At 53.0% G+C, this 21,534-nt stretch overlaps 8 protein-coding genes across 8 annotated transcripts; 4 read left to right on the top strand and 4 right to left on the bottom strand.

Annotated features, from left to right (window-relative positions):
• Positions 1 to 417: 417 nt before the first annotated feature.
• J4E84_003138 (uncharacterized protein) lies at positions 418 to 1,883 on the bottom strand (the record flags this gene model as incomplete). The annotated part of the gene is made up of 2 exons (XM_049385756.1): positions 418 to 1,747; positions 1,804 to 1,883. The coding sequence occupies 2 exons, from the start codon at positions 1,881 to 1,883 to the stop codon at positions 418 to 420; spliced, it is 1,410 nt and encodes a 469-aa protein (XP_049246633.1).
• Positions 1,884 to 2,430: 547 nt separating this feature from the next.
• On the top strand, positions 2,431 to 3,886 carry J4E84_003137 (uncharacterized protein; the record flags this gene model as incomplete). The annotated part of the gene is made up of 2 exons (XM_049385755.1): positions 2,431 to 2,490; positions 2,540 to 3,886. The coding sequence occupies 2 exons, from the start codon at positions 2,431 to 2,433 to the stop codon at positions 3,884 to 3,886; spliced, it is 1,407 nt and encodes a 468-aa protein (XP_049246632.1).
• Positions 3,887 to 4,945: 1,059 nt separating this feature from the next.
• On the top strand, positions 4,946 to 5,976 carry J4E84_003136 (uncharacterized protein; the record flags this gene model as incomplete). Its single annotated transcript, XM_049385754.1, has 3 exons — positions 4,946 to 5,180; positions 5,234 to 5,922; positions 5,971 to 5,976. 3 exons carry the CDS (start codon positions 4,946 to 4,948, stop codon positions 5,974 to 5,976), a joined length of 930 nt encoding a protein of 309 aa, XP_049246631.1.
• A 1,889-nt stretch (positions 5,977 to 7,865) lies between these two features.
• J4E84_003135 (uncharacterized protein) lies at positions 7,866 to 9,406 on the bottom strand (the record flags this gene model as incomplete). The annotated part of the gene is made up of 4 exons (XM_049385753.1): positions 7,866 to 8,152; positions 8,205 to 8,696; positions 8,762 to 9,135; positions 9,201 to 9,406. The coding sequence occupies 4 exons, from the start codon at positions 9,404 to 9,406 to the stop codon at positions 7,866 to 7,868; spliced, it is 1,359 nt and encodes a 452-aa protein (XP_049246630.1).
• Positions 9,407 to 10,690: 1,284 nt separating this feature from the next.
• J4E84_003134 (uncharacterized protein) lies at positions 10,691 to 11,566 on the bottom strand (the record flags this gene model as incomplete). The annotated part of the gene is made up of 1 exon (XM_049385752.1): positions 10,691 to 11,566. The coding sequence occupies one exon, from the start codon at positions 11,564 to 11,566 to the stop codon at positions 10,691 to 10,693; it is 876 nt and encodes a 291-aa protein (XP_049246629.1).
• Positions 11,567 to 12,526: 960 nt separating this feature from the next.
• J4E84_003133 (uncharacterized protein) lies at positions 12,527 to 14,166 on the top strand (the record flags this gene model as incomplete). The annotated part of the gene is made up of 3 exons (XM_049385751.1): positions 12,527 to 12,547; positions 12,593 to 12,724; positions 12,778 to 14,166. 3 exons carry the CDS (start codon positions 12,527 to 12,529, stop codon positions 14,164 to 14,166), a joined length of 1,542 nt encoding a protein of 513 aa, XP_049246628.1.
• Positions 14,167 to 15,048: 882 nt separating this feature from the next.
• On the top strand, positions 15,049 to 16,906 carry J4E84_003132 (uncharacterized protein; the record flags this gene model as incomplete). The annotated part of the gene is made up of 5 exons (XM_049385750.1): positions 15,049 to 15,307; positions 15,367 to 15,528; positions 15,586 to 16,446; positions 16,495 to 16,594; positions 16,648 to 16,906. 5 exons carry the CDS (start codon positions 15,049 to 15,051, stop codon positions 16,904 to 16,906), a joined length of 1,641 nt encoding a protein of 546 aa, XP_049246627.1.
• Positions 16,907 to 19,323: 2,417 nt separating this feature from the next.
• On the bottom strand, positions 19,324 to 21,391 carry NOP7 (mRNA-binding ribosome synthesis protein nop7; the record flags this gene model as incomplete). Its single annotated transcript, XM_049385749.1, has 2 exons — positions 19,324 to 21,314; positions 21,367 to 21,391. The coding sequence occupies 2 exons, from the start codon at positions 21,389 to 21,391 to the stop codon at positions 19,324 to 19,326; spliced, it is 2,016 nt and encodes a 671-aa protein (XP_049246626.1).
• Positions 21,392 to 21,534: the final 143 nt, after the last annotated feature.

The raw sequence follows: 21,534 nt of genomic DNA, 5'->3' as shown, positions 1-21,534 counted from the left end.
GAAGTGCGCCGTGATGCAGGGCCCCCGAGATGCACCATGACGGAGATGTGATGGTGTCACCATGGCGTTGGGTTATGGCCTGATTCTTGCCGCTGCATCATGTGTCCTGCCGGGTGTGCTTCGAACAGCGGCCCCCACGAATACTGGGATTGGCCGGCAGATGAACCCGCATGGCGCGATTGCCGATATCTCGAGTTGCTGCCATATTCGTATACAAGCGTTGTACCAGATCTCCACAACTTACAACTCTGTGCTGCATCGATCCTGCGCTCGTTTGTCTGGCGTTTGACTTGCGACAAAAGCCCACCTGGCCGGCCTGCAAATATACTATAATGCGAAGCCGCCGGTTTCACATGTCGACCGTACAGTATCTCTGGTCTCCACCAGTTTCGACACTGCATGGCGGCTGCAGGGTTCTTATTGCGAAGCACTGTGCTTCCGTTCTTCCGCCTCTTCCCAGACGCATCTAGCGCACATACAATCTCCGCCAAGTGCTCCAGAAGCCCATTCCCGTCTCTCCTTCACCGGCAGACGTACGTCGCAGTAGTGGCCAAACACCTCTTCATCTCTCTTGAGACCAGGCCCCTTGTTCGGGTCTCTACCCTTCCAATCAACCAACTCTTCGCGGGTCCAAAAGCGCATCGACCCACGCCATTCCCAGGCGACATTAGGATCACAGCTATGATTCGCGAGACACCACATAGGATGAACAGCGCTAATCTCAGGCCTTCCGTCGAGCCCCTGCTGCGCAGACGCTGTTCCGCGGAACTTCGCATACAGAGTGTTGAAGACCCAGGTATCATAGCGGTGACTTTGGGTGAAAATGTTGATGTCCATCTTTTCTAGAACATGCAACGGCATGAGTATGTTGCTCTTGAACGAGAAGGGAAGCGTTTGCGGTACGTGTGCAAAAGCATCGCTCAGGCGACCCGAAGCATCCGCTTGCCACACGGTCTCGAGATCTTTGCCATGATAGTCACCCCAAATGTATCGCACTTCCTTCAACTCCAAAGGATGGAGATCCAGGGTCTCCGCTAACGCTAGTGCGCGGACAAGGAGAAGGGTATAGAGATAGTCTGCCGCCTCACGTGCGGGTACCTTGCCCTGGTCGACGCTGACACCACATAGCGCTGGATGATACTGGTCTTGAGCTAGGTCGTGGCACTCTTCGCTGCAGAAGAATACTTCTTCACATTCTTCGCAGGATATCACTGTATCGTCTCCATTCGCAAGTGGTATAACGCAAGCATCGCAATACGACTCATGAAGCCTTGATATAGCGGTAAGTAAAGACTTTTCCTCCAAAATGGTCTCGCCAGGTGTTATTTCGTCTTTAGCAAATAAGCCCAGTTGCTTCGTATAGTTTGTTCCCGGGTTCGTTCCGTCAGTTGTCGAAGTAGTACTGAGAATAGGCAACTCAGAGACTCTGACCTCCAGTTTTGGTGCTATATCCGCAAGCTCCTCATTAAGGAAGTCGAGGCACTCTGCAGAGAAGCGGTCCGGCTCATGATGGTTCCAAGGATACTGTTCGCGGCGGACGAAGCCCTTGTCTGGATAGTCTTCTACATCGACGTTCTCAGCAGACTCCCCTTGATGCTCGAAGTAAGTCCGCAAATGGTTCCACAAAGACTTCTCGTAGTCCTTGAAGACCGGATCTTCCGGAAAGGCTTTTCTTGCGCGGGATATATAGTCAGATGCACTGCGTAGACAACCACAGTCCAATAAGCAGCTGATTAGTATATCATGACTGTGAAGATTAGCTTCCCACTCGAAAGTTCATCCAACATAGGACAATTTACGTACGCGCTCCTAGACCAGCGCGTTTGCGCCCATGTCAAAATGTCATCATCTACTAAAGACGAATTCTTCTCCTCATCCTTCATGTCCAATTCTGTCATACGTTCAGAGATAACGTCTGTTCGTGCTGTCTCCAAGGCTTCGTCGTGGTATTCGCCTTCATCGAGTACTTCATCCACTAGGATGAGGGCTTTGTATGCATCACCCGCAGCGAGATCTGGATAACCAAGTGCTTGGTACGCTTTTGAAAGCCGTAGACGGCTTGATATACTGTACGGCTCTTCGACTGTAGCCTGCTGAGCCGACACGACTTCCTTTGTTAGTCTCTCACGAAGGGTAGTATTTTTCTATGAAAGTCAGACTTGTCGTGGAATTTCGTTCATTAGCACTTGCCTCCATGTTTCTTGTCAAATCAATTAGTGCTTTCTTGATGTATGTCTGATGCCCGTCGAGACTTCGGAAACTTCTGCACGATCGTGTGGGGGCGGAATTAGCGGCTGCGCTATCGATAAGGCTAGCTCGACCTTCATCAACACACAACCATACGCCACAATGTCTACGTGTGACATATCAGCTTCGCCATCAAGCGCGATCACTTGAAACGAGCCGTAGGTGAGCAAGAAATCTGACGATATGCTTCCGTCTGCAGCAGAACTTGTCGCGCGGTATCTGAGAGCGAATGGGTACACTCAGGTTACGTCATCACTACCCAGGTGATGTGAAGGTGCTAACACTGACCTAGACCTTGAACAGCTTCGTTCAGGAAGCCGACCTGCCTTCGGATACGGGCTCAGCTGCTGACAACCCGATCACTATCGAGTCTATCTTGCAAGAGAAGAAGACATTCGACCTAAGCCTCAACTTTGAGAAGCTTGGGGTTGATGATGCAAAGCAAGCATGGACCGTTCAGGCGCCTGCTAAGCCGAAAGTTGTACAGTCTTTACCGAGTCGATCCAACATACTCAGCATTTCCGTTCTCGACCTGTTACTACCATCAACGACAGCAACACAACAGTATATTGCCGTCACCACGGCTGATCGTCAATTACACCTGATGGATCCGAGCACATCGTCGCTTGACTGCATCCAGACGATTTCCAGCTTCCAGGGTTCTCCAACTCTAGACATTGTTCCGGTAGACTCCAGACGACTGCTGATAGCTTCGATGTCTGGCAAGCTGACGCTGTTCGATGCAGCCGCCAACGCCATACTGGAAGAACGTAAAGATCACTCCAAGTATGTTGTCAAAATCTCCACCTGGTCTTCCGAAGGCGGTTCCATGCTAGTTGCCAGCGCGGGATGGGATGCCAAAGTAGTCCTATACCAGCTTGATCCCAATGTCGACCAGCCGCGACTAGGAGACCCAATAGCAACCTTGTCGTTACCCAGCATTCCAGAGTCGACCTTATTCGTCACCTTACCTGGAGACGGAACACCAGTCCTGGTAGTTGCTCGAAGAGACTCGACCTTTCTGCATTTCTACGCTGTACCTAGCCCAGAGTCACCGACGTTCACCCTGATCGGCAAGCAGAATCTTGCTCCGCATTCCAATGCCTGGGTTGCATTCACGCCATCCGATATCCAGATCTGCCCTACAAATCCACATCTTGTGGCGATCGCGACATCCAGCACGCCGCATATGAAGCTATTGGTCGCGAAGCTTCTGCTTCCTCCTACTCGTTCTTCAGTGACGGATACAGGTACTAGTCTAGACTCGGATGGACCCGTCACACAAGCGTCGCAAGCCCGGGCTGAGCTGCTCGTTGCAGATAAAGAAGAAGCGGCTATATTAGTCAATGTCTCCACTCTTGCGCCACAAACCGCTTACTCCACGCCGCGTCTCGTCTGGCGACCTGATGGCTCTGGTGTGTACGTGAGCTCTGATGATGGTGTGGTTCGTGGCATTGAAACCAAGAGTGGAAAGTTGATCTCATCATTGGAGGCACATGAGCCTGGGTCAAAGCTACGATGTCTCTGGGCGGGCCAGATGGTAGGGCCTAGTTCCCCTGGTTCAGACGACAAAGGGAAGGCCGAGTTCTTGATAAGTGGGGGGTTCGATCAAAAGCTTATCGTCTGGAGTTCGTCTTGATCCTTCCATATGCAATGCCATCTCGATGGAGGCTATATAGCATACTCAGGGGCATGCATACGTACTTCATGGCTTTCTAGAGTAAGAATGGCAACGTGCAGCTCGTTCCTGGTGCTAACCCTTCGTTGGGAAGGATGTTGCTGACTCGACTAGATTTGACCCACAGTTGGCGCTTTATTGTCCCCAAACGATGTAACAGTTAGGCCTCAAAGGACGTTAATCCTAGGTGATATCACTTACCCGTTCCTTTACTACACTTCATCCAGCAACGGCTATCTAGCATGCAAGTAGCCATAGCTGCGGCAACGTCCGAGGCGTGCCGCAACGCCTCTATCACTAAATGCATGCAAAGACCGATCATAATCGACAGCAGCAGGACTGGCAGGATTACTGGGTCTTTAACATGTCTCATTTACTGAATGAAGTATGGTATTAATTCTTTTTGATCGGCAAAGGCAGTATGCGACACCCCACGTCGATCCGATCCCTCAGCAGCTGCCTCACGACCCTCGTAGCGACGCAACCAGGAAATGCAATAGGTACGGTTGCATGTTCCAAGATGAAGTTGATGACGCTATCAGCAAGCCAGTGGCGGCTTTTACGCGGCACCTAGCGCCGTTAACGGGATGGCGGTGCCATGCACCCTTGCACCTTAAGGACCGCGATCTCGCTAGCTTGAGATCTGGTGGAAACGAGACAAAACGCCGCATCAACGCCATGGCTTGAGCTTCAAGGATCAATCTCTTGCTCCAGATCTGACTGCAGACCGGGACGGGGAGGCTTCCTATAGGTAGTTCGCCGACTATCACAAGGATATCCGACCCCTACTCTTACGATGCCGGAACGGGAGATCATGGCTGATGGTAGTTTAAAAGCAGAAGAACGGATCTCGTCCTACGCGATCAAAATCTCAAGTTCCCCGATCGTTCTCATCCCAACTCCCATCTTCGATTTGATATTGAATGAGCCCTGGTCAATCATATTCTAGTTCAATTACATATTGACGTGTCCTTTGAGGTGGATATCTCCAGATACAGTCACGACACCCACATTTCAACAATGTCCTACACAGATTCTCAGAAGTACGGAGATGAAGATTTTCTTCTTGTCGTCTCTGGGACAACACGTTATGCTCCATACTTGACTGGCTGGCAAGAATTCAAGGACCACCTTCGCAAGGTGGTCAAAGAGCAGCCGGGATGGGCTGATGTATATTCCAGCCAAGGTCAACGACGAGGGGAGATGCAGGGGTGGTGTCGTCTCAAGGACAGGGAGGATGCCGATGCAGTATACAGTGCGTACCGAAGTCGCTAAACTTGGGTAACACGACGCTAACTCCATCCGCAGAAGTCTACTACCGTTCAAAGGGCATGCTGGTGCATGTGTGGGAAACGAGTCGCAAGGGTGACGGTTACCGATTAATGCGTTGCAACTGCTCCACATTGTTCCCTGAAGTGCCCGAAGGAGGCCATTCCACTGGGCGCTGTGGCATCGACATCGGAAGAGTAAACCAACTTGGCGGCGCCCGCGCGAGCACGACAGCAGCATCTGGGCCATATATGACAACACAGGCCAGGTACCCGTACGCAATGTACCCGCAGATGCAAACATATTCCCCCCAGCAAGTCGCATATACCCATGCCCCAGTTTACCCAGCTTATGCGTTGCCGCAACCACCTGTATACTCGACTAGCACGAACGGAATGCCAGTCAATGTCCGGGGTGGAGCAGTCTTGACTGAAGCGCGCGGCATCTTCGTTCGTAACCTCAGCTACAAATGCACATCCGACGATCTCAATGCGCTGCTGTTGCAAACCGTCGGATACGCCATCGAAATCCAACTCATGAGAGATAGCCGCACCGGCGTGTTCAAAGGCGTGGCAACCGCCAAGTTTGCCTCGAAGGAGTTGGCGCAACACGCGGCAAACACGCTGAATGGGCGCGAGCACATGGGTATGGTGCTGCACGTGCGCATGGATACTGATACCACGGTGGTTGGACGAACTGAACCCATGGTTGTGAACGGGTCGTACAGAGTACGTTGATGAAGTCAATATGACGAATCAATTTCTAATATAGTGTAGCATTGATAGCTATGAAATGGAACATGACTTCAGTTTTGCGACACAAATAGTCTCTTAGGAGGTCATCCGCGCTTCTTCATGCCACGAGGAGCAGCCGTGTGGCGTAGTGATATGATGCTGTCACAACAGCTTTGCACGCGAGGGCGTTGTTATGGGGTGTCCCACTGTTCGGTTTTGTTATAGGGAACGGGTGATCGAAGTGAGGATGACAGCGGAGCAATGTCCATTACCGGTTGTATCGCCACAAGTACTGTGTACCAAGACAGCCTTGAGCCCCGCGGCGCAGGGTTACAGGGGCGCTAGATCTTTCGGTTTCAGATCCTAATGCCGTCGTACATATTCCCGCAAACGTAAACTGGACCAAGCTCGAGCGTTGGCTAGGGCTATACCAGCCGCAAATAAGCAACATGACGCCGTCCTACTCCAGACAAGTTTTATCGGCTCGTTGTCCATATGGATTGGTTGAATTCTAGAAGATCTGTGTAAGGGAAATCACATGTGAAGCCACTCTTCTTAGAGTGAACACCCGCAGTGATCTCGTGTATCGAAGGCTGACGTCCAAGTAATGTTGACCAGGTCTCCGGGTCTCCGGGTCGCCTAATCTTATCTGTCATAAAGCAGGCTGAACGTTAGATCGTCTTCGTTACGAGCCACGGTGGGGCGGACTTCCTCGGTGCCCAACGTGCGATACGGGGGTTCTGGAAGAATTAATGAAGATCCAGTAGGTATAGCACTGCCGCTTTTACCTTCGATTTTAACTTTCTCCTTAAACATGGTCGATGCCGAGAAATCTCGGCGATGCGCCCTCAGCCTGGTAGCTGTGAGGTCAACGATATTGCCCAGAGAAATGTCGTATGATTATTGATGTATTACATGCATTCATGTAGGTCATGTTCGTGTGATACCCACGATGACGCGCTTGCTAGGGTCGTTGCACAGCTATAGAAGGGTGATGAGACGTCAACAACCCCACGCGATACAAGGATACTCGCTAGCTCATTTCAGCGGCTGGGATAGAGGAAGAAGAACCCAAGAGATCTCGAAACGAAGACTAACGCACGACGCGCCGCGGGGATCGTGGTCAGCGACCCGTTCCGCACCGACGCTATAGCGGTGTGATATCACGCTACATGGATAATGAGTAGTAGGGGTGCAGGAGTGATGCAGGATCTTGGGTTTCACGGCGTCGCGCCACCCACGCGTCTCGTGTACGGCAGAACACGAGCGTTAGGATGGCTAAGCGACATCATCTAGATCCGAAGCGATGATGAATGAGAACATCATGCTCTGCTACCGGCTGTCGTACCCCAAGAGGCTAAGATCCAGGGGCTGTAAATGTGGAGCCGCGATCGAGGGGCTCTTGTGGCAGGAAGCAGGCCCCAATGGGAGACGATCTAAACGCTTCACTTTCGCATATGCTTTTTGCTTTTAGTAAGCCCTACTGAGTGTGAGGACTTGTTAGAGATGCAAGCGCGATCGGGAGACATCAGCGTCCCACCTTCATGATAGTATCAGCAAACCATCACACAACGACATCGCTGACGTTCACTCCGTCGTTGATACGAGCCAGGATATAGGGCCGATTGCGGGCCGTCATCGGTATGGCACCTAGGTACCGAAACCAAAACCTGCCTGTGCAGCAGCTGGGAAGCAAGCCACCGGTTCCTTCCGTCACGGCTTGTCGAGCGAAGCAGCAAAACTAGCACACTCTACCGAATTTGAGGGTTCAAAGTCGAACTAGAGAGCTACGATATCAGCTTCCATCCCATTCACAATGATCGGAGATGGTGACCACGTTGCAGTATTGATGAAATGCTCATAGAGATGTCGAAAAAGTTTCTTCAAATGGGTTCTTTGAGTTTCGAAAGACATCATAGACCCATCCCCTCCATGTGCTAAACTCTCCAACCCTTCTTCTGCGACTTCACAGTAACAACCCAAAGCACCACCAACCAACCCGTCCCCACCATCAAACAAGCGCCACTCCAAACCTGCACCCCAATGAAATTGGTGCGCCCGTCCGTCTTCTTGAGTAGAGCCCCGGCAATCGGCGCACCGATAAGCGTAGCAATACTAGACACACTCCAACTCATGCCTAGCCTGGTCCCCAACCGCGAAAGATCGGGTGTGATGTTTGCAAAGGCCGCAGACGGTACGGTTACCAGAGCTGCCGAGAAGAAACCTAAGTTCATAGTCAGTCCAATGTGACGCATGAGGTAATAGTAGCAACGTACCCCACAGTATACTGAAAGCAATAAAGCTCTTCTCAGTCTCTATACTAATCCAAACCAGTGCCAACAACCCACTCGCAAACGCGCAAATTCCCCATGTGACGATAGCCCCAACCCAATGCGCTGCGACGCCACTGACCAGTCTCCCGAAGAAACTGCCCGCTATAGCCAACACAAGCATATACAGCGCCGTGCTCTCCGAGCTGCCAAGACGTTCGCGCGCATACGTCGGGATATAGAAGTAAGGCACAATGTAGCCGAGGAAAGTGCTGAAAGAGCACGCAGTAAAGACGAGAAAGAGACGGTCATGGAGCGCTGACTTGTCGAACAGCGCACGACGCTTTCGCTTGTGCTTCAACCACGCGGAGCCAGAGAGCAGAGCGGGAATGGAAAGGAGAGCAGCGGCTAAAGCGACGAAACCTATAGCGCGGATAGCCCAGGGGAAACCAGCGGTTTTGGTAAGGCGGTCGAACATGATTATGTAGATTACGCCTCCTGGGGTCGTGCTGTTAGTCGTGTTGCATTGCATTTGGAAAGAGATGGTGCTGAGGAAGACATACCAACAGCAATTCCACTCATAACAATACCCATAGCCAACGCTCTCTTCTTGCTAAACCACACTCCCACCATGGCCAAACTAGGTATATACAGCAATCCAGCTCCTAAACCCATACACACGCCCTGGCTGAGGAAAACCTGCCAGTACTGTGTACTCAGACTTAGCATCATGATGCCTAGCACGACCAGAAAGTTTCCAACGAGCAGCATGCTGCGGAAATAGCCGAGATCGAATAAGGGTCCGGATAGCGTGCCGATGACGATGAGCAGCCAGGCTTGTACGGTTCCGATCCAGGATATAGCGCTGGGGGTAGACGAGGTGAGGAGCGTAGTGCGGTAGTAGGTTTGGAAAGCGCCGTAGGTTAGGGTGAAGCCCCTGGGTGAGTAGTGGTTTTAGCTCATTTCATCTGAGATGTAGAGATGTTGCAAGTGTTAACGTACCAAATGTTGATGTATATCATGAATCCTCCAAACACCTTCAGCCAGGCATGGAGTCCGCCATCTGGGGGTGGAGGAATAGCGGATTCGGCAGTCAAAGTAGATCTCGCATCTATTTGCGCTTCTTTGTCCCCCACTACCTCGTGGTTGCTTGCCGTTTCCTCTTGTTGATGGATGTGATCGTGGATCGAAGACGACGGGCGGCTCATGTCTTCTTGCGAGACTGCTTTGTCTCTAACGACATGTTTCTCCTCAACATCTGATTGGGACATCGCGTGCAAAGCTGCGTTGTCAAGCTTCTTGTTTATCAGCACTACGGGGCGACCCTTTATAAGCTCCGCTAGCTATGCCGATGCACAATATTTGGTCACCGATTTCTTCCCATGGGTATATGCCGATCATACAATTGTTCCGACTCTTTGTCCGATTCCGGTCTCTGTGTCCCGAGTCATGCAGCACGTCCAAAGTTCCAGAACAAGTAGTCAGAGTAGGCTGCGGTCCGATTGTTGATCCTGATGTCAAGAGAACCAAGCAACACATCAACGAAAGTCGAGGAGGCGAAACAACAAATGCAGACTAGAAACGCGGAATTTACGCGCGGGGACTCCGACCGTCTAAATATCCCCACAAACACCCTTAGTGTCTGGGATCCATTTAACGGTGACGCTTGCTAATCGTTTCCTTCCCTCTTTGGCGGTGTTAGCTGGTGTGCGGGGATAAAAGTCCCATGCCGAGGTCGGGAATATGCAGCAGGTTTCGTGGCGTTGAGCGGCACTAGTATCACAAAGAGGACCACAATGTCGGTGTGTTCGTAACCGAAGCTTGTAGTAACGCTTGGTAGCTTGACAATCACTTGATCTATATATGCGGTTCTTCTGGGACTGCAATGTATGTTCACTGGGCAAGTGAGTCTATATGCCCTTGGACCGCAGATGCGTGGGTTGCTGTCAGCGAATCGCGAATCGCGAGCGTGCAAGTGTTTGGCGTGCTGCGAACATAGATTTGCGATCAGGTGTGTGGGCGAAGCTGTCCAAAACACCCGTCATATGTGGTAACCAATTCTCGGCTTCCGTGCGACATCGACCACTGAGCCAGCTGTGCTATCGGGAAGGCAGGAGCTGCACCATGTAGACAAGGTCTGCTGGCGACTTCATGATTCTGGCAGCAGACAGATATGCTAAAGACTCGCCATGTAAGTCCAAGGAGCTGTATATGCAAAGAGTGGATCGCGAAGACGGTGAGGCGGCGGTGAAGATTAATGAGCTTTGAATTGATGTATCCATGATGTGTCTGAAAAAGCGACAATCGCAGATGGTCCGGCAAATTGGTAGAAAGTAGCCCGCAAAATATGTTATACAAGGAGTGCGCCGGTGCTGTCCAGGCTCTTCCACCGAGTCCGAGTCTAGGCGCCGTATCGAAGGTCCGTCTTCGAGGTCGCTCGTTGGCCGCTCGGAAGTTAAATCCAGAAAACAATCGATGTCATGTCTCCAAGCTCAAGCCGTTGGCTTTGCGAACTTGGCTTTCCTGGCCTCGGCAGCGGCCCTATCCTTCTCGCTCATCCAGCTTCCGCCAGGACCACCGCCAGTCCTGTTCTCGCGTGTGTTCTCGCGTGGGCGGTTGTCGCGGTTGTCCCTGCTACGAGGGCGGTTGTCTCTCCGTCCTCCACGGCCTCCAGTACGACCTCCGTCTCGTCCGCCATCGCGGCGCCCCTCACGGCGCTTGTTGCTACCAGCTTCGTCACCACCTGCCTCTCGTTGGCGCTTCTCGCGGCGCTCTGGGAGAGCCTCATCGAGACCCTTGGGGGGACCGACCTCTCCGAACTTCTTAGCGCGCTCCAGCTTCTTGAGACCCTCATCGTCCTCGAACTTAGTACCAAACTTCAACGCGCGCTTCTTGCGCTTCTCAATCTCGTCGTCAAGGTTGGTGGCAGCAAGACCCCGTGTGTAATCAGGAGTGGGCTCCTTCTTCTCTTCTGGCTTAGGCTCTGTGCTGGCTTCAGTGGCGCCTTCCGCGGGCGGATCGATGGTCAGGTCGTCGGTTTGCGCAGGGTCGATGTCGGCGACTTGGTTAGGTACGGCTTGCGGGTTCGATGGCTGGCCTTCGCCTCCAGCGTTTGCGACAATCTCTGCGTTAGGAATGACGGTCTCTTCTGTCGCTGTGGTGGTAGCAGCTGGTGCAGCAACGGCATCATCAGCTTCGTCGTCCCAGTCAATCTCATCTTCAGCGCCAGCGGCAGGCTTGTCGCCAGACTTCTCGTCGTCTTTTTGCAGGCGCTCGACCATCTCTGCCTTCTTGCCGGTGTGAGGTAGCTTGCGCTCCTTGAGGAGCGCGGACAGCTCGTCGTTCTTCATCTTAGAGTAGTCCGACATGGCTGCGCGTGCGGTTGTGGTATGGGAGGTGAGCGACGTTGGTGAGGGCGACGCGACACGGACAGGGGCGCGTAATCTGGGAAGCTGCGAACGTGTTCGGATGCGCCACGAGAGTAGTGAAGTCAATCAATGAGTTTTCCCGTACCGCGCGATAATGGGGAAAAGAGAAGGAGAAAGAAGAAGCGCAGTGTTTGATAAAAGGCGCTGACTGTGGTCGAAACGATGGATTGACTGTCGGCGAGGATCCACGGATGGATCGAGTGAGAGAGCTTTGACCATCGGAGCTAGACTGCTTCCGGCGCCCGGATCGCTCTTGCTGAACCCTGGTATTGTGTTTCAACCGGACAATCACATCGCATCCAGTGGAGCGTGCTCGGAAGTAACTTTGAGACGAACAATAGGATCGTTTCCTGAATTTACAATAGGTCAATTGATGCACGCTACCATGTACTTTAATGTCAACAGTACAACCACGCTTTCCAAGACGCGTTTCACCGTATTTACCTGTTGCGAATCGGAAGGCAAATCAAGTCCAGAGACGAAGGCAGCGACTCTGAGAAAAAGCATGCAATTGGAAAGCTGTATTTCGTTCACTGCTCGTCAAGTGGCGTTTTGACGCGTTAAGAACTGCCCGGCGTGCAGCACGACAAAGTCGTAATCTGGCGCAAGTGACGGGTCTGAACTTATGGCATCCATCCCAGTCTTTGAGCAGACAACCTTGACGAATTGGTAGTGAAGGAAGGTATAGAGAGATATGCAGGGGATCGCAGGCCCCATTGAGGCAGCTCAGAACGAGGGTCCGAGCTGATGCGTCATCGGCTATCGGCGGTATTCTCACGAACAAAAGTATCAGACAGCCTCTCAAGCATCACTCGAGATGCCCTCATGTTCATAGCCCGGACACGCACGTGCTTCTTGCGCGGTTTACCAATCGCTCGTCTATACCACAGCGCAGCCAAAATGGAGAAGCGCGACTATGCGGTAGGTCAGCAGCAGCGCGCATGTGGATTGAGCTGATAGGCACAGGCTGCGGTTGCCGCGCTCAACACGCTTCAGTCCAACTTCTCTATAGTGGATGCGATTCGCAAGTCTGGTCGGGGCATGAACCAACAAGCGATACCTGAGATGATCAAATGGTGTCGCAAAGCTGGATATGAGGTGTGCGGCTCCCACTGACCCTACCCGAAGACCGCGACTGACGAAGCATTAAGCCCTCAGAGTTCGACCGGTTGAAACCCATACACATCGCCGGTACGAAAGGCAAAGGCTCTACAAGCGCTTTCATCTCGTCTATTCTATCACAATACACGACCCCCGGCGACGCGCAGACCCCACCCTCGAAAATCGGTCTCTATACCTCCCCACATCTACGATTCGTACGCGAGCGCATACAGATCGACAATGAACCGATATCAGAGGAGAAGTTCACGAAATACTTCTTCGAGGTGTGGGACAAGCTGGAAGCAGCGGCAAAGGCGGAGAATGCGCCAGCAGAGGTCCCTACAAAGCCAGTATACTTCCGCTATCTGACGCTCATGGCGCTACACGCATACCTGAAGGAGGGTGTGGACTCGGCTGTCATCGAATGTGGAATTGGCGGCGAGTTTGACAGTACAAACATTCTCACGAAACCCACCGTCACAGCCGTCACAACGCTAGGAATAGACCATACAGCGATGCTTGGTTCTACGCTTCCAGAAATAGCTTGGCACAAAGCTGGGATCTTCAAGGAAGGCAGTATTGCATTTACAGTGCGCCAAAAGGAGGAAGCTATGACAGTCTTGGAAGAGCGGGCAGGCGCGAAGGGCACGAAGCTACATACTATTGATGTGCATCCAGCTTTAGCGAACAACGAGATCAAGCTTGGGCTAGGTGCAGCCTTCCAGAAGATCAACGCGTCCGTGGCCATAGCTGCCGCAGCGGCGCATCTGCGAGCACTTGGGCACACTTCTGTACCCGACCCAACCATTGTTCCGCATATTGAGCTCCCCTCTGAGTTCATTCGCGGTCTGGAACAAGTGCGATGGGCTGGTAGATGCGAGATCAGACGCGAAACCAACGTCGCATGGCATATCGACGGAGCCCACACTATGGAAAGCATAGAGGTCACTGGTAAATGGTTCGCGGAGCAGATAATACTGGCGACTTCCACTGCCACCTCTCAATCCAAGGTCCCTCGGATATTGATCTTCAACCAACAGACACGAGACGCGAATGCGCTGGCCAAAGCCTTGTATACAGCCCTACAGAGCGGCATCACTTCGGGATCACAGTCCCCTTTCACTCATGCCATCTTTACGACCAACCAGACATTCAGCGAGGGGTACAAGCCTGACCTCGTTTCGATAAACACCAATCAGCAGGACGTAGACACGCTGGCAGTTCAGAAGGCGCTCGCGAACACATGGTCTGAGATCGACAGCACTGCAGAAGTGCATGTGCTGCGCACAATCGAAGAGGCAGTCGTAACCGCACGAAAGGTGGCGCAAGACTATTCCAAGGAAGCCGGGGCTGATGCAGAAGTCATGGTGCTGGTGACTGGAAGCTTGCACCTGGTTGGCGGTGCGCTGGAAGTATTGGAAACGACCACAGCGCAGTGAAGAGAGATACCCATAGACACCACAGAGATGAGAAAACGCTTCAACACGCGTTAAAAATCGTTTAAAGAATTGCATATATTATACATCACACGTCTTGGACCACCTACTCAGACTTTGAATAGACATGGCTTAGGCTGATCGCAGGTCGCGTGCTCACTTGCTCGCTGAAGAAAATTCCCCTTTCGAGAGATCACAATGTGGATCTTGGCTTTTCCAAGGTCTTGCTTCCAAGGTTAGAAGCAACGCCAGCATGTATTATCCAAATGAGAGATAATTTTGCATATTGTAGTCAGCATTGAGAGTACTACATGGCCCAGACTACCCCAGACTTTACCGCTTCGGCATCGGCTGCACGGCTGGGTACTCATCGCTCTACTTCGGGCAACATCGGATCCGATCTTCTTCGTGATCTCCACCGGCCGCGCATCATTACGTGTCGAAGCGCAAGCCGAACATCCGGTCGCAGTGGTCGCAGCTGTTGACAATATGATGAAAACGAACATAGCTATACATTATCTCCAAAAGATGAAGTTTGAAACAGTGACAGCTGATGTACACAAGACCCATCAAAAAGAAGGAGCACCCGTTCGGCCGTTGTCGCGTGGCGGGCCTGGGGTCGGTCGTCTTGGCACTCGGCGCTGGCTTCTGTTTGGGCAACGACAAGACGGAAGAGCCGCTAACCGACCATAGTGACCACTGCTAGTTCTTTGGGATTGTCATATGTTCCCGACTATTTCCATCACCAGTGATCTCCACGTCATCCTTCGAACATATTAACTCGTCGTTCGCGCTCCACTGGACTAGACCGCTGTCACTACCACCGAACGCACCTTTGATCGTCTCCACGACCGGAAAGGAGAGCTTGGCAACCGAGGTCCCAAAATGAACTGCCCTTCCAGAACCGATGACGACGTGCTCTGGAACCCAGGATGGAATCAGAATCCGCCACGTTTCGCTGCTGATCTGACGACTTGCGAGGATCTGAACGGCATCGCGAACGCAAGAGAATTGGGGGAAGCAGATCGACTGCGCAGCGGCACGCGGAGTTTGCGGCGGTGTGAACTCGACGAATTCAATGGCCAAGAGATGGAGAAGAGAAAGCCAAGCCACACTGGCGAGGGTGTCAAAGGGTCCCCAAAAGGTTCGTTACAGCTTCGTGATGACTCAACGATGGAGGCTGAGATGCTGACTCTTTGGCAGGACCTTGCACCCGAACAATCGCGCACGTGAGCGAGCACCAAGCTGGCCTCACCACCACTATCTTCAGCTGGACAAAGTGGCTGGTATCGGTAATCTGCACTTCGATGCTGATCTCCTATGCTACCGGAAATCTGTCCACGCCCAAGTTTTTCTTACCAAAAGGTGAGATGAGACAGCCCCAATGGCGTCAAAGCGTCAACACTAACATCGAATTTCCAGACCCGACAAACCAGCGTCTTCCCAGGCGAAGTACCTGCGAAGATGGCAAAGCCCAGCCCAACTACGATCTGGGCCTACATGTCGCCGGCCTTTTCATCATTCTTTTCGTTTCAGGCACTGGATGTGCCTTCCCAATGCTCGTCCTCAAGTTCCCGCGGCTGCGCATCCCACCTGCCTTCCTTTTCGGCGCGAAGCATTTCGGCACCGGTGTCTTAGTCGCGACTGCCTTCGTCCATCTACTTCCTACCGCTTTTGGCTCACTGAACGACCCCTGCCTGTCGAGCTTTTGGACAACCGATTATCAGGCTATGCCGGGCGCGATCATGCTAGCTAGCGTTTTCTTCGTCACCCTAATCGAAATGGTCTTTTCTCCAGCCCAACATGTCTGCGGTGGTAACGAGGGTGCGGAGGCTGTGTCTCGCCGCAAGGAAGAACCGAAGACTGAGAACGAAGCGCCTGCTCCACCGCAACCGGCAATGCAGAGAACCTACTCGGATACCAGCATGCGAGTCCGCGATCTCGGCGTCTTGCGTGGAAGAGTCGGGAGCATTAGTAGAACGCTCTCCCGGTACCGTGAGGATGGCCAGCGACTCGATGCCATCGAATCTGTGGGCGGATCTGAAGCGGAAACCCCAGGCGCCCGCAGCAAGGAAGCAAATGACGAGTATGCTATCGAAGAGGACCAAGAGACTGGAGAACATGACCATGTGCTCACCCCAGAGCAAATCCACAAGAAAGCCATTATGCAGGTGTTTCTACTGGAAATGGGTATCCTGTTCCACAGCATCTTCATTGGAATGTCGCTCGCTGTTTCAGTTGGTAACGACTTCACCGTGTTGCTGATCGCTATCGTCTTTCATCGTAGGTCATCCTTCTCAAGTGAAAGTGTCTGTATACTGACTTTGATAGAAACCTTTGAAGGCCTTGCCCTCGGTGTACGTATCGCCGACATCAAATGGAAGCCACGCGCTGCACAGCCTTGGCTTATGGCTCTCGCGTATGGTTGCACGCAAGTCCTCCCTCCATCCACAATTTATTCCGTCCCGCTAACACAATACCCAGCACACCCGGCGGCATGGCAATCGGTATAGCGACACACACTTTGTACTCACCCGACTCTGAAGTCGGTCTCCTCGTTGTCGGTATCATGAACGCTATCTCGGCTGGTTTCCTCGTCTTCGCCTCGCTTGTGGAACTCATGTCGGAGGACTTTTTGAGTGATGAGAGTTGGAAGGTGCTCAAGGGCAAGCGCAGGGTGTATGCTTGTTTGCTTGTGTTCCTTGGGGCCTTTCTGATGAGTTTGGTGGGAGCTTGGGCGTAAAGAGAGGATATGGCGGATGGGATAGTGGTGGATGGGGAGTTGGAGGAGAGGGGAGTTGGAGGAGAGGGGAAGAAGAGAGGTGGGTTAGATGGCCAGGTAGATGGGAGTGTCGGAGTAGGGGAGCATAGGAAGAAATTGTACTCGGAGCTGGGAACGGGGTGTTGGATGGCAAGATAGTGTAAATTGGAAAGTCTGTAGTTATGTATGTGGCAACTGACTTCCATCTTTACTGCGCCAGCCAGAACAAACTCATTGGTAACCAGTGGAATGAGCAGTGAGCGTTCGCAGAAATCCCAATGTTGCATCGTAGTTCCCACTATATCCTGACACACTCGGCCATGAGATGGCACATGGGAAAGTCCATCTCACCCTTCCCCATCTCCGTCGTAAACCCCTTCAGCCCCACGCCCGTAGTCCTCCTCATAACCAGCGGCCCCTTGGTCAAGTCAGACCAACCCACGCTCCCCTCGCCCACTTCAATCAACCTCTTTTCTTCTGCCACACCTGCCTTGTCCACCACACGAAAAGCCGGATGAAGAGGCTCAGGCCTCCTGTGGTGCGGAACCCCCGTCTTCCTCACCTCCCTAACCACCGTCCTAAAACCCAAATCTTCCTGCAGAAACCTATTCAAACCAAATTTCGTGTTCGAGAACGCATTGCTCACCGCAAACCCATGATCAAGATGCACCCCCACCCCCAACCACCCCTTCTTCCTCCCCACCTCCCCATCCATCAACCCCGTAACCCCCCTCACCAACCCCGCACAAACATCCCCCGCACACCTCTTCCCCCCTTTACTCTTCAGCGCCCCATCAACCGGCTCCCACAGTATCTGCACTTCGTACCTCGCCACTTTCCTTAGCCACGGAAAGGATTTAGCCAGTTTGCGTAAATGGGCTTGGGTTTTCTTGTCCCAGTCCGAGGGGACGAAGGTGTTTATGCGGCCGCGGAAGTGGATGGAGATGAGGAGGGTTAGGCTGTTGGTGAGGAGGTAGGAGGTGTATTCGCGGCTTTCGGGGATGAGGGTGGGATCGAGGGAGAGGAGGCCGGGGGTGCTGTGGTGGATGGGGAGGAGGGTTGTGTTCGTGTGTTTGCAGGTGAAGGTTTTGAGGCCGAGGGGGAGGTAGTTGTTTGTTGGGGTAGAAGTGGAGGTTGGTTGGGAGAGGTAGGCGTATATTTTGTTGCGGAGCTCTGGGGGGAGGGAGGGGAAGAGGGGCGTTGGTGGTGACGTTGCCATAGCTGGTTGTAGAATGGGGGATCTTGTGGCCTGTTGCAGAATACGTCGATATCCAGAGGTTTAACGTAACGTCCGATCAGAGGTATTGCCGACTTCAGATCGCTGTGTCGAGTATAGGAAAATAAACGTATGGGTAGCAGGGAGCAGATGAAGTCCTAAGACCACGATCGATACCAACTCCAAGCAGCAGCTGGGTGACCACAACCGAGCCTATTGTCGCGATACCACAATAGCAACCAAGCTCCTTGCCGGAGTGAACGCGCGATCACGTGACAGCGCAGCCTGTTGCCCCAGGTGAAAGCAATGACCCAGATTGGTCTTTCCGTGTCAGCCTCGCTCCCATACTGCTTGAAAGAGTCTCTATACCTTCTCAAACTTCTATGCCACTGGAAGTTTTAAAGTGAGCAAAATTGGATATGAACAATTTTTCCGGAAGGTGGTGCTATTCGGCAGCGGCTCGGCACTTTGCGCTTTTAGGTAGCGGCGACGATGGTGGATCTGGGTTTTTTCCGTGGAGCAGATCGAGAACGGCAGCGGGTCTTGTTATCGATTCATCTTTTCGGCTTGGTTCTTTGTGTTTGAGTTGATCTGCGGCGTGTTGCGTGCTCTTGCGACGTCTTTGTGGGAAGAGCCGAAAGAGGGTGTTCTTGTGGTGTCGACATACGGTGATGAAAGTTAACCTGACGCGCAGGAAAGCAGAGTTATTTCATGTCTTGTTGTCCAGGTTGAGCATTGTCGTTGTTGCGATGTCAACTATGGTCGAGTTTGGATCGCGGCCCTGGTCTGCCATTGTCAATATTCGCGGACTAGTGGGCGTGGCTACATGCTGTTGGATTGGGCATGTATTGATCGTATGGGCTTGCAGTTGAACGTTAGAGACCAAGTGCAATATGGGTGCAGCCATGGTTCATATATCCTCTGGTTGAGTCATCGAGTGTTCATCATGTTCTTTGGGTCAAAGATGGCTGCGCCACGCATCTGACAGCCCCAGTCCGTGCGTCCCAACCAGCGATCACAGCAGATTGTGGGGATGGATGTGCAACAGCTACGGCCATGATGTAGAGCCAGAAAAGGTATCGATTTACTACATGCAGCATATAGAGGTTCGTTAAGCGCGCCAAACTCCTGCCCAAAGAACGCCGGCCCAAGCTTTTGATGCATCATGTACACATACTCAAACCTATAGGGCCTCAGCAGCAGCCTTGGCCTTCTCAACCTTCGCACGCTTTCTGCGCAGGTTCTCAGACTCATTTTCGCGCTTGTTTTCGCCGTATTCGATACGCTTGAGCAGCTTGCGCTTCTTATTAGACAACATCATCTTTTGCCTCTCGCGCTCCTCCTCTTCAGCGCGCTTCTTCTTCTCTGCCTTCTTGCGGATGACAGCGTTCTCCTCTTTCTTGGTCGGCTTCTTGACCTCGAGCTTCTTGCCAGTAGCCTCAGCTTCCAGTTCACGCTGGTGCTGAAGACGGGCAGCCTCTCCTTCTGAGATGTCTGACTCGGCATCGGAGTCAAGACCGTCGAACTCCTCACCACCCGCGCCAGCTTCATCTGATTCGTCGTCATCGCTGTCGTCTTCAGAGTCGTCAGCGACATCCATGCCCTCGCCAACTTCCACTGAGCCTTCACGGTCAACGATGGCGTCCATGTCTTCGTCTCCATCAACGTCGAAAGTGGCCTCCTCGTCATCGTCCTCAAAGGCCTCAGCCTCGCCCTCTGGTTGTTGTGCCGCGAGAGGCAGGTTGGGGTCATATTCGCCCTTCTTTGGCTTGACCCAAGGGCTGAGATGTGGCGGCAGATCTGCGCCAGGGGCGTAGTGATCTGGTCGCAACAGTTTGCCCTGGTTTATGCTGTCCCATACCCACTGTGGCTGGACGTAGGTGCGTCCAGGCATCATCGAGTATGGCCATTGGGCCTTGGGGGCAGCAGCACCGTCCTCCTGTGCAGGAGCACCGTTGGAAAGCGCAGGTCGATCGACGATCTGATGTGTGATGTTCGGGTCTGACTCGTTGGTTGTGAAAGCGCCGTCGCCTAGCGTTCCGTCCCAACCCACTCGCTTGCAGCCAAATGCCTTGAGTATGAACTCGAGCGATGCTCTGGGTGTCTCTCGTGCCAGATAGAAGGTGAAGGGCGCGAACAAGGATGCGATCTCGGCGCTGCTTGCTTGAGGCTGGGGCAGGATATCGGCGTCGGGCGCAGTCGGCTCAAACTTGTCGATCTCGTCGTTGGCCTCCTCTTCGTCGTCCTCGGTGACAACCTTGGCCACGGCAGTGGTGCTCTCCTCTTCTTCAGCATCGGGCATAGCTGCAAGCCTGTCGGCAATCGCCTGTGCCTCGGGGTTAACCGCACCATTCTCATCATGGCCGTTTGCGTCGTTCGTAGCAGTGGCCTTGCCCTCAAGCTGGAATGCGGCAAGCTCACCTCCCTGCTCGTCGCTCTTTGCGTTGAACTTGGGAGGATATACCAGGCCGACCGAAGTGTAGAGGCGGTAGTTGACAAAGCCGAGCAGCGTCGTGTAGAACTCGACGAAAGTGCCCATGATCCTGAAATCAATGTCACCGCCTGTTCGCTGAACGAACCTGTATGGTACCAGCCAGAGGATGTCTTGACCTTGGATCGTCGCCTGGTAGTAGATACCCTTGATGGAGAGGAAGGACTTGCGGAGGGCGTGGGAAGTGATTACGTAGTGCTCGAACTCGCGGGTCAGTCGCTGGCAGAGGGCGATGGTCTTGGCGGGGACGTGGTCGCTGGAGGGGAGGTTGGCGAAAAGGAACAGCATGGAGAGGGCATCGTCGAGGTCGCGCAGGGCGTCGACGAAGGTAGGGTAGCGCTCCTTGATGATGTGGTCGAGCTTGACCTTGGGCATGAGGTTCTTCTCGAGGCGCGACGCATCGCCGGACTCGCCGCGACCGAGAGCGCGACCGATCTTCTTTGCGACAGCCTTGTGCTCGCGGAACTTGGCCAGCAGCGGCTCGTGGAGCAGGTACTGGATATCCTTGGTGTAGTAGAAGGTGGTGCCGGCGGTCGAGCCCCTCGAGACCTTCTTCTTGTTGCGCGGCTCACGGGGGTAGATTCCCTTGAAGATACATAGTCGTCTGAAGTCGGGGAGCGAGATCTGAAGCTTCTTCACGGCGCGCGTGCGGGTGATGTAGTTCTTGGCCGCACCGGAGGTGCCTGTAAACTTATTAGCAAGATATTTCTCTCGATGATTGACGGCGATGCGCACCCTTCTTTTTTGAGCGACCAGCCATTGTAGAGAGTATGTGAAATCGCGATTCTGTCGGTGCAGACGGTCGAACTTTTGGCGGGCGCAAAAAAGTTAGAGATGCGGCCAACTAGCGGACATGGATCCGGCGTTAGCGCGACCAGGGTCCACCGACATGCATCTTGCCAG

This window comes from Alternaria hordeiaustralica (genome assembly GCF_023758085.1).
Source record: "Alternaria hordeiaustralica strain BMP 2776 chromosome Unknown scaffold_4, whole genome shotgun sequence".
NCBI classification, from domain to species: domain Eukaryota; kingdom Fungi; phylum Ascomycota; class Dothideomycetes; order Pleosporales; family Pleosporaceae; genus Alternaria; species Alternaria hordeiaustralica.
Note: the sequence above shows the minus strand (reverse complement) of the source record. Positions and strands in the feature narration are given on the sequence as shown.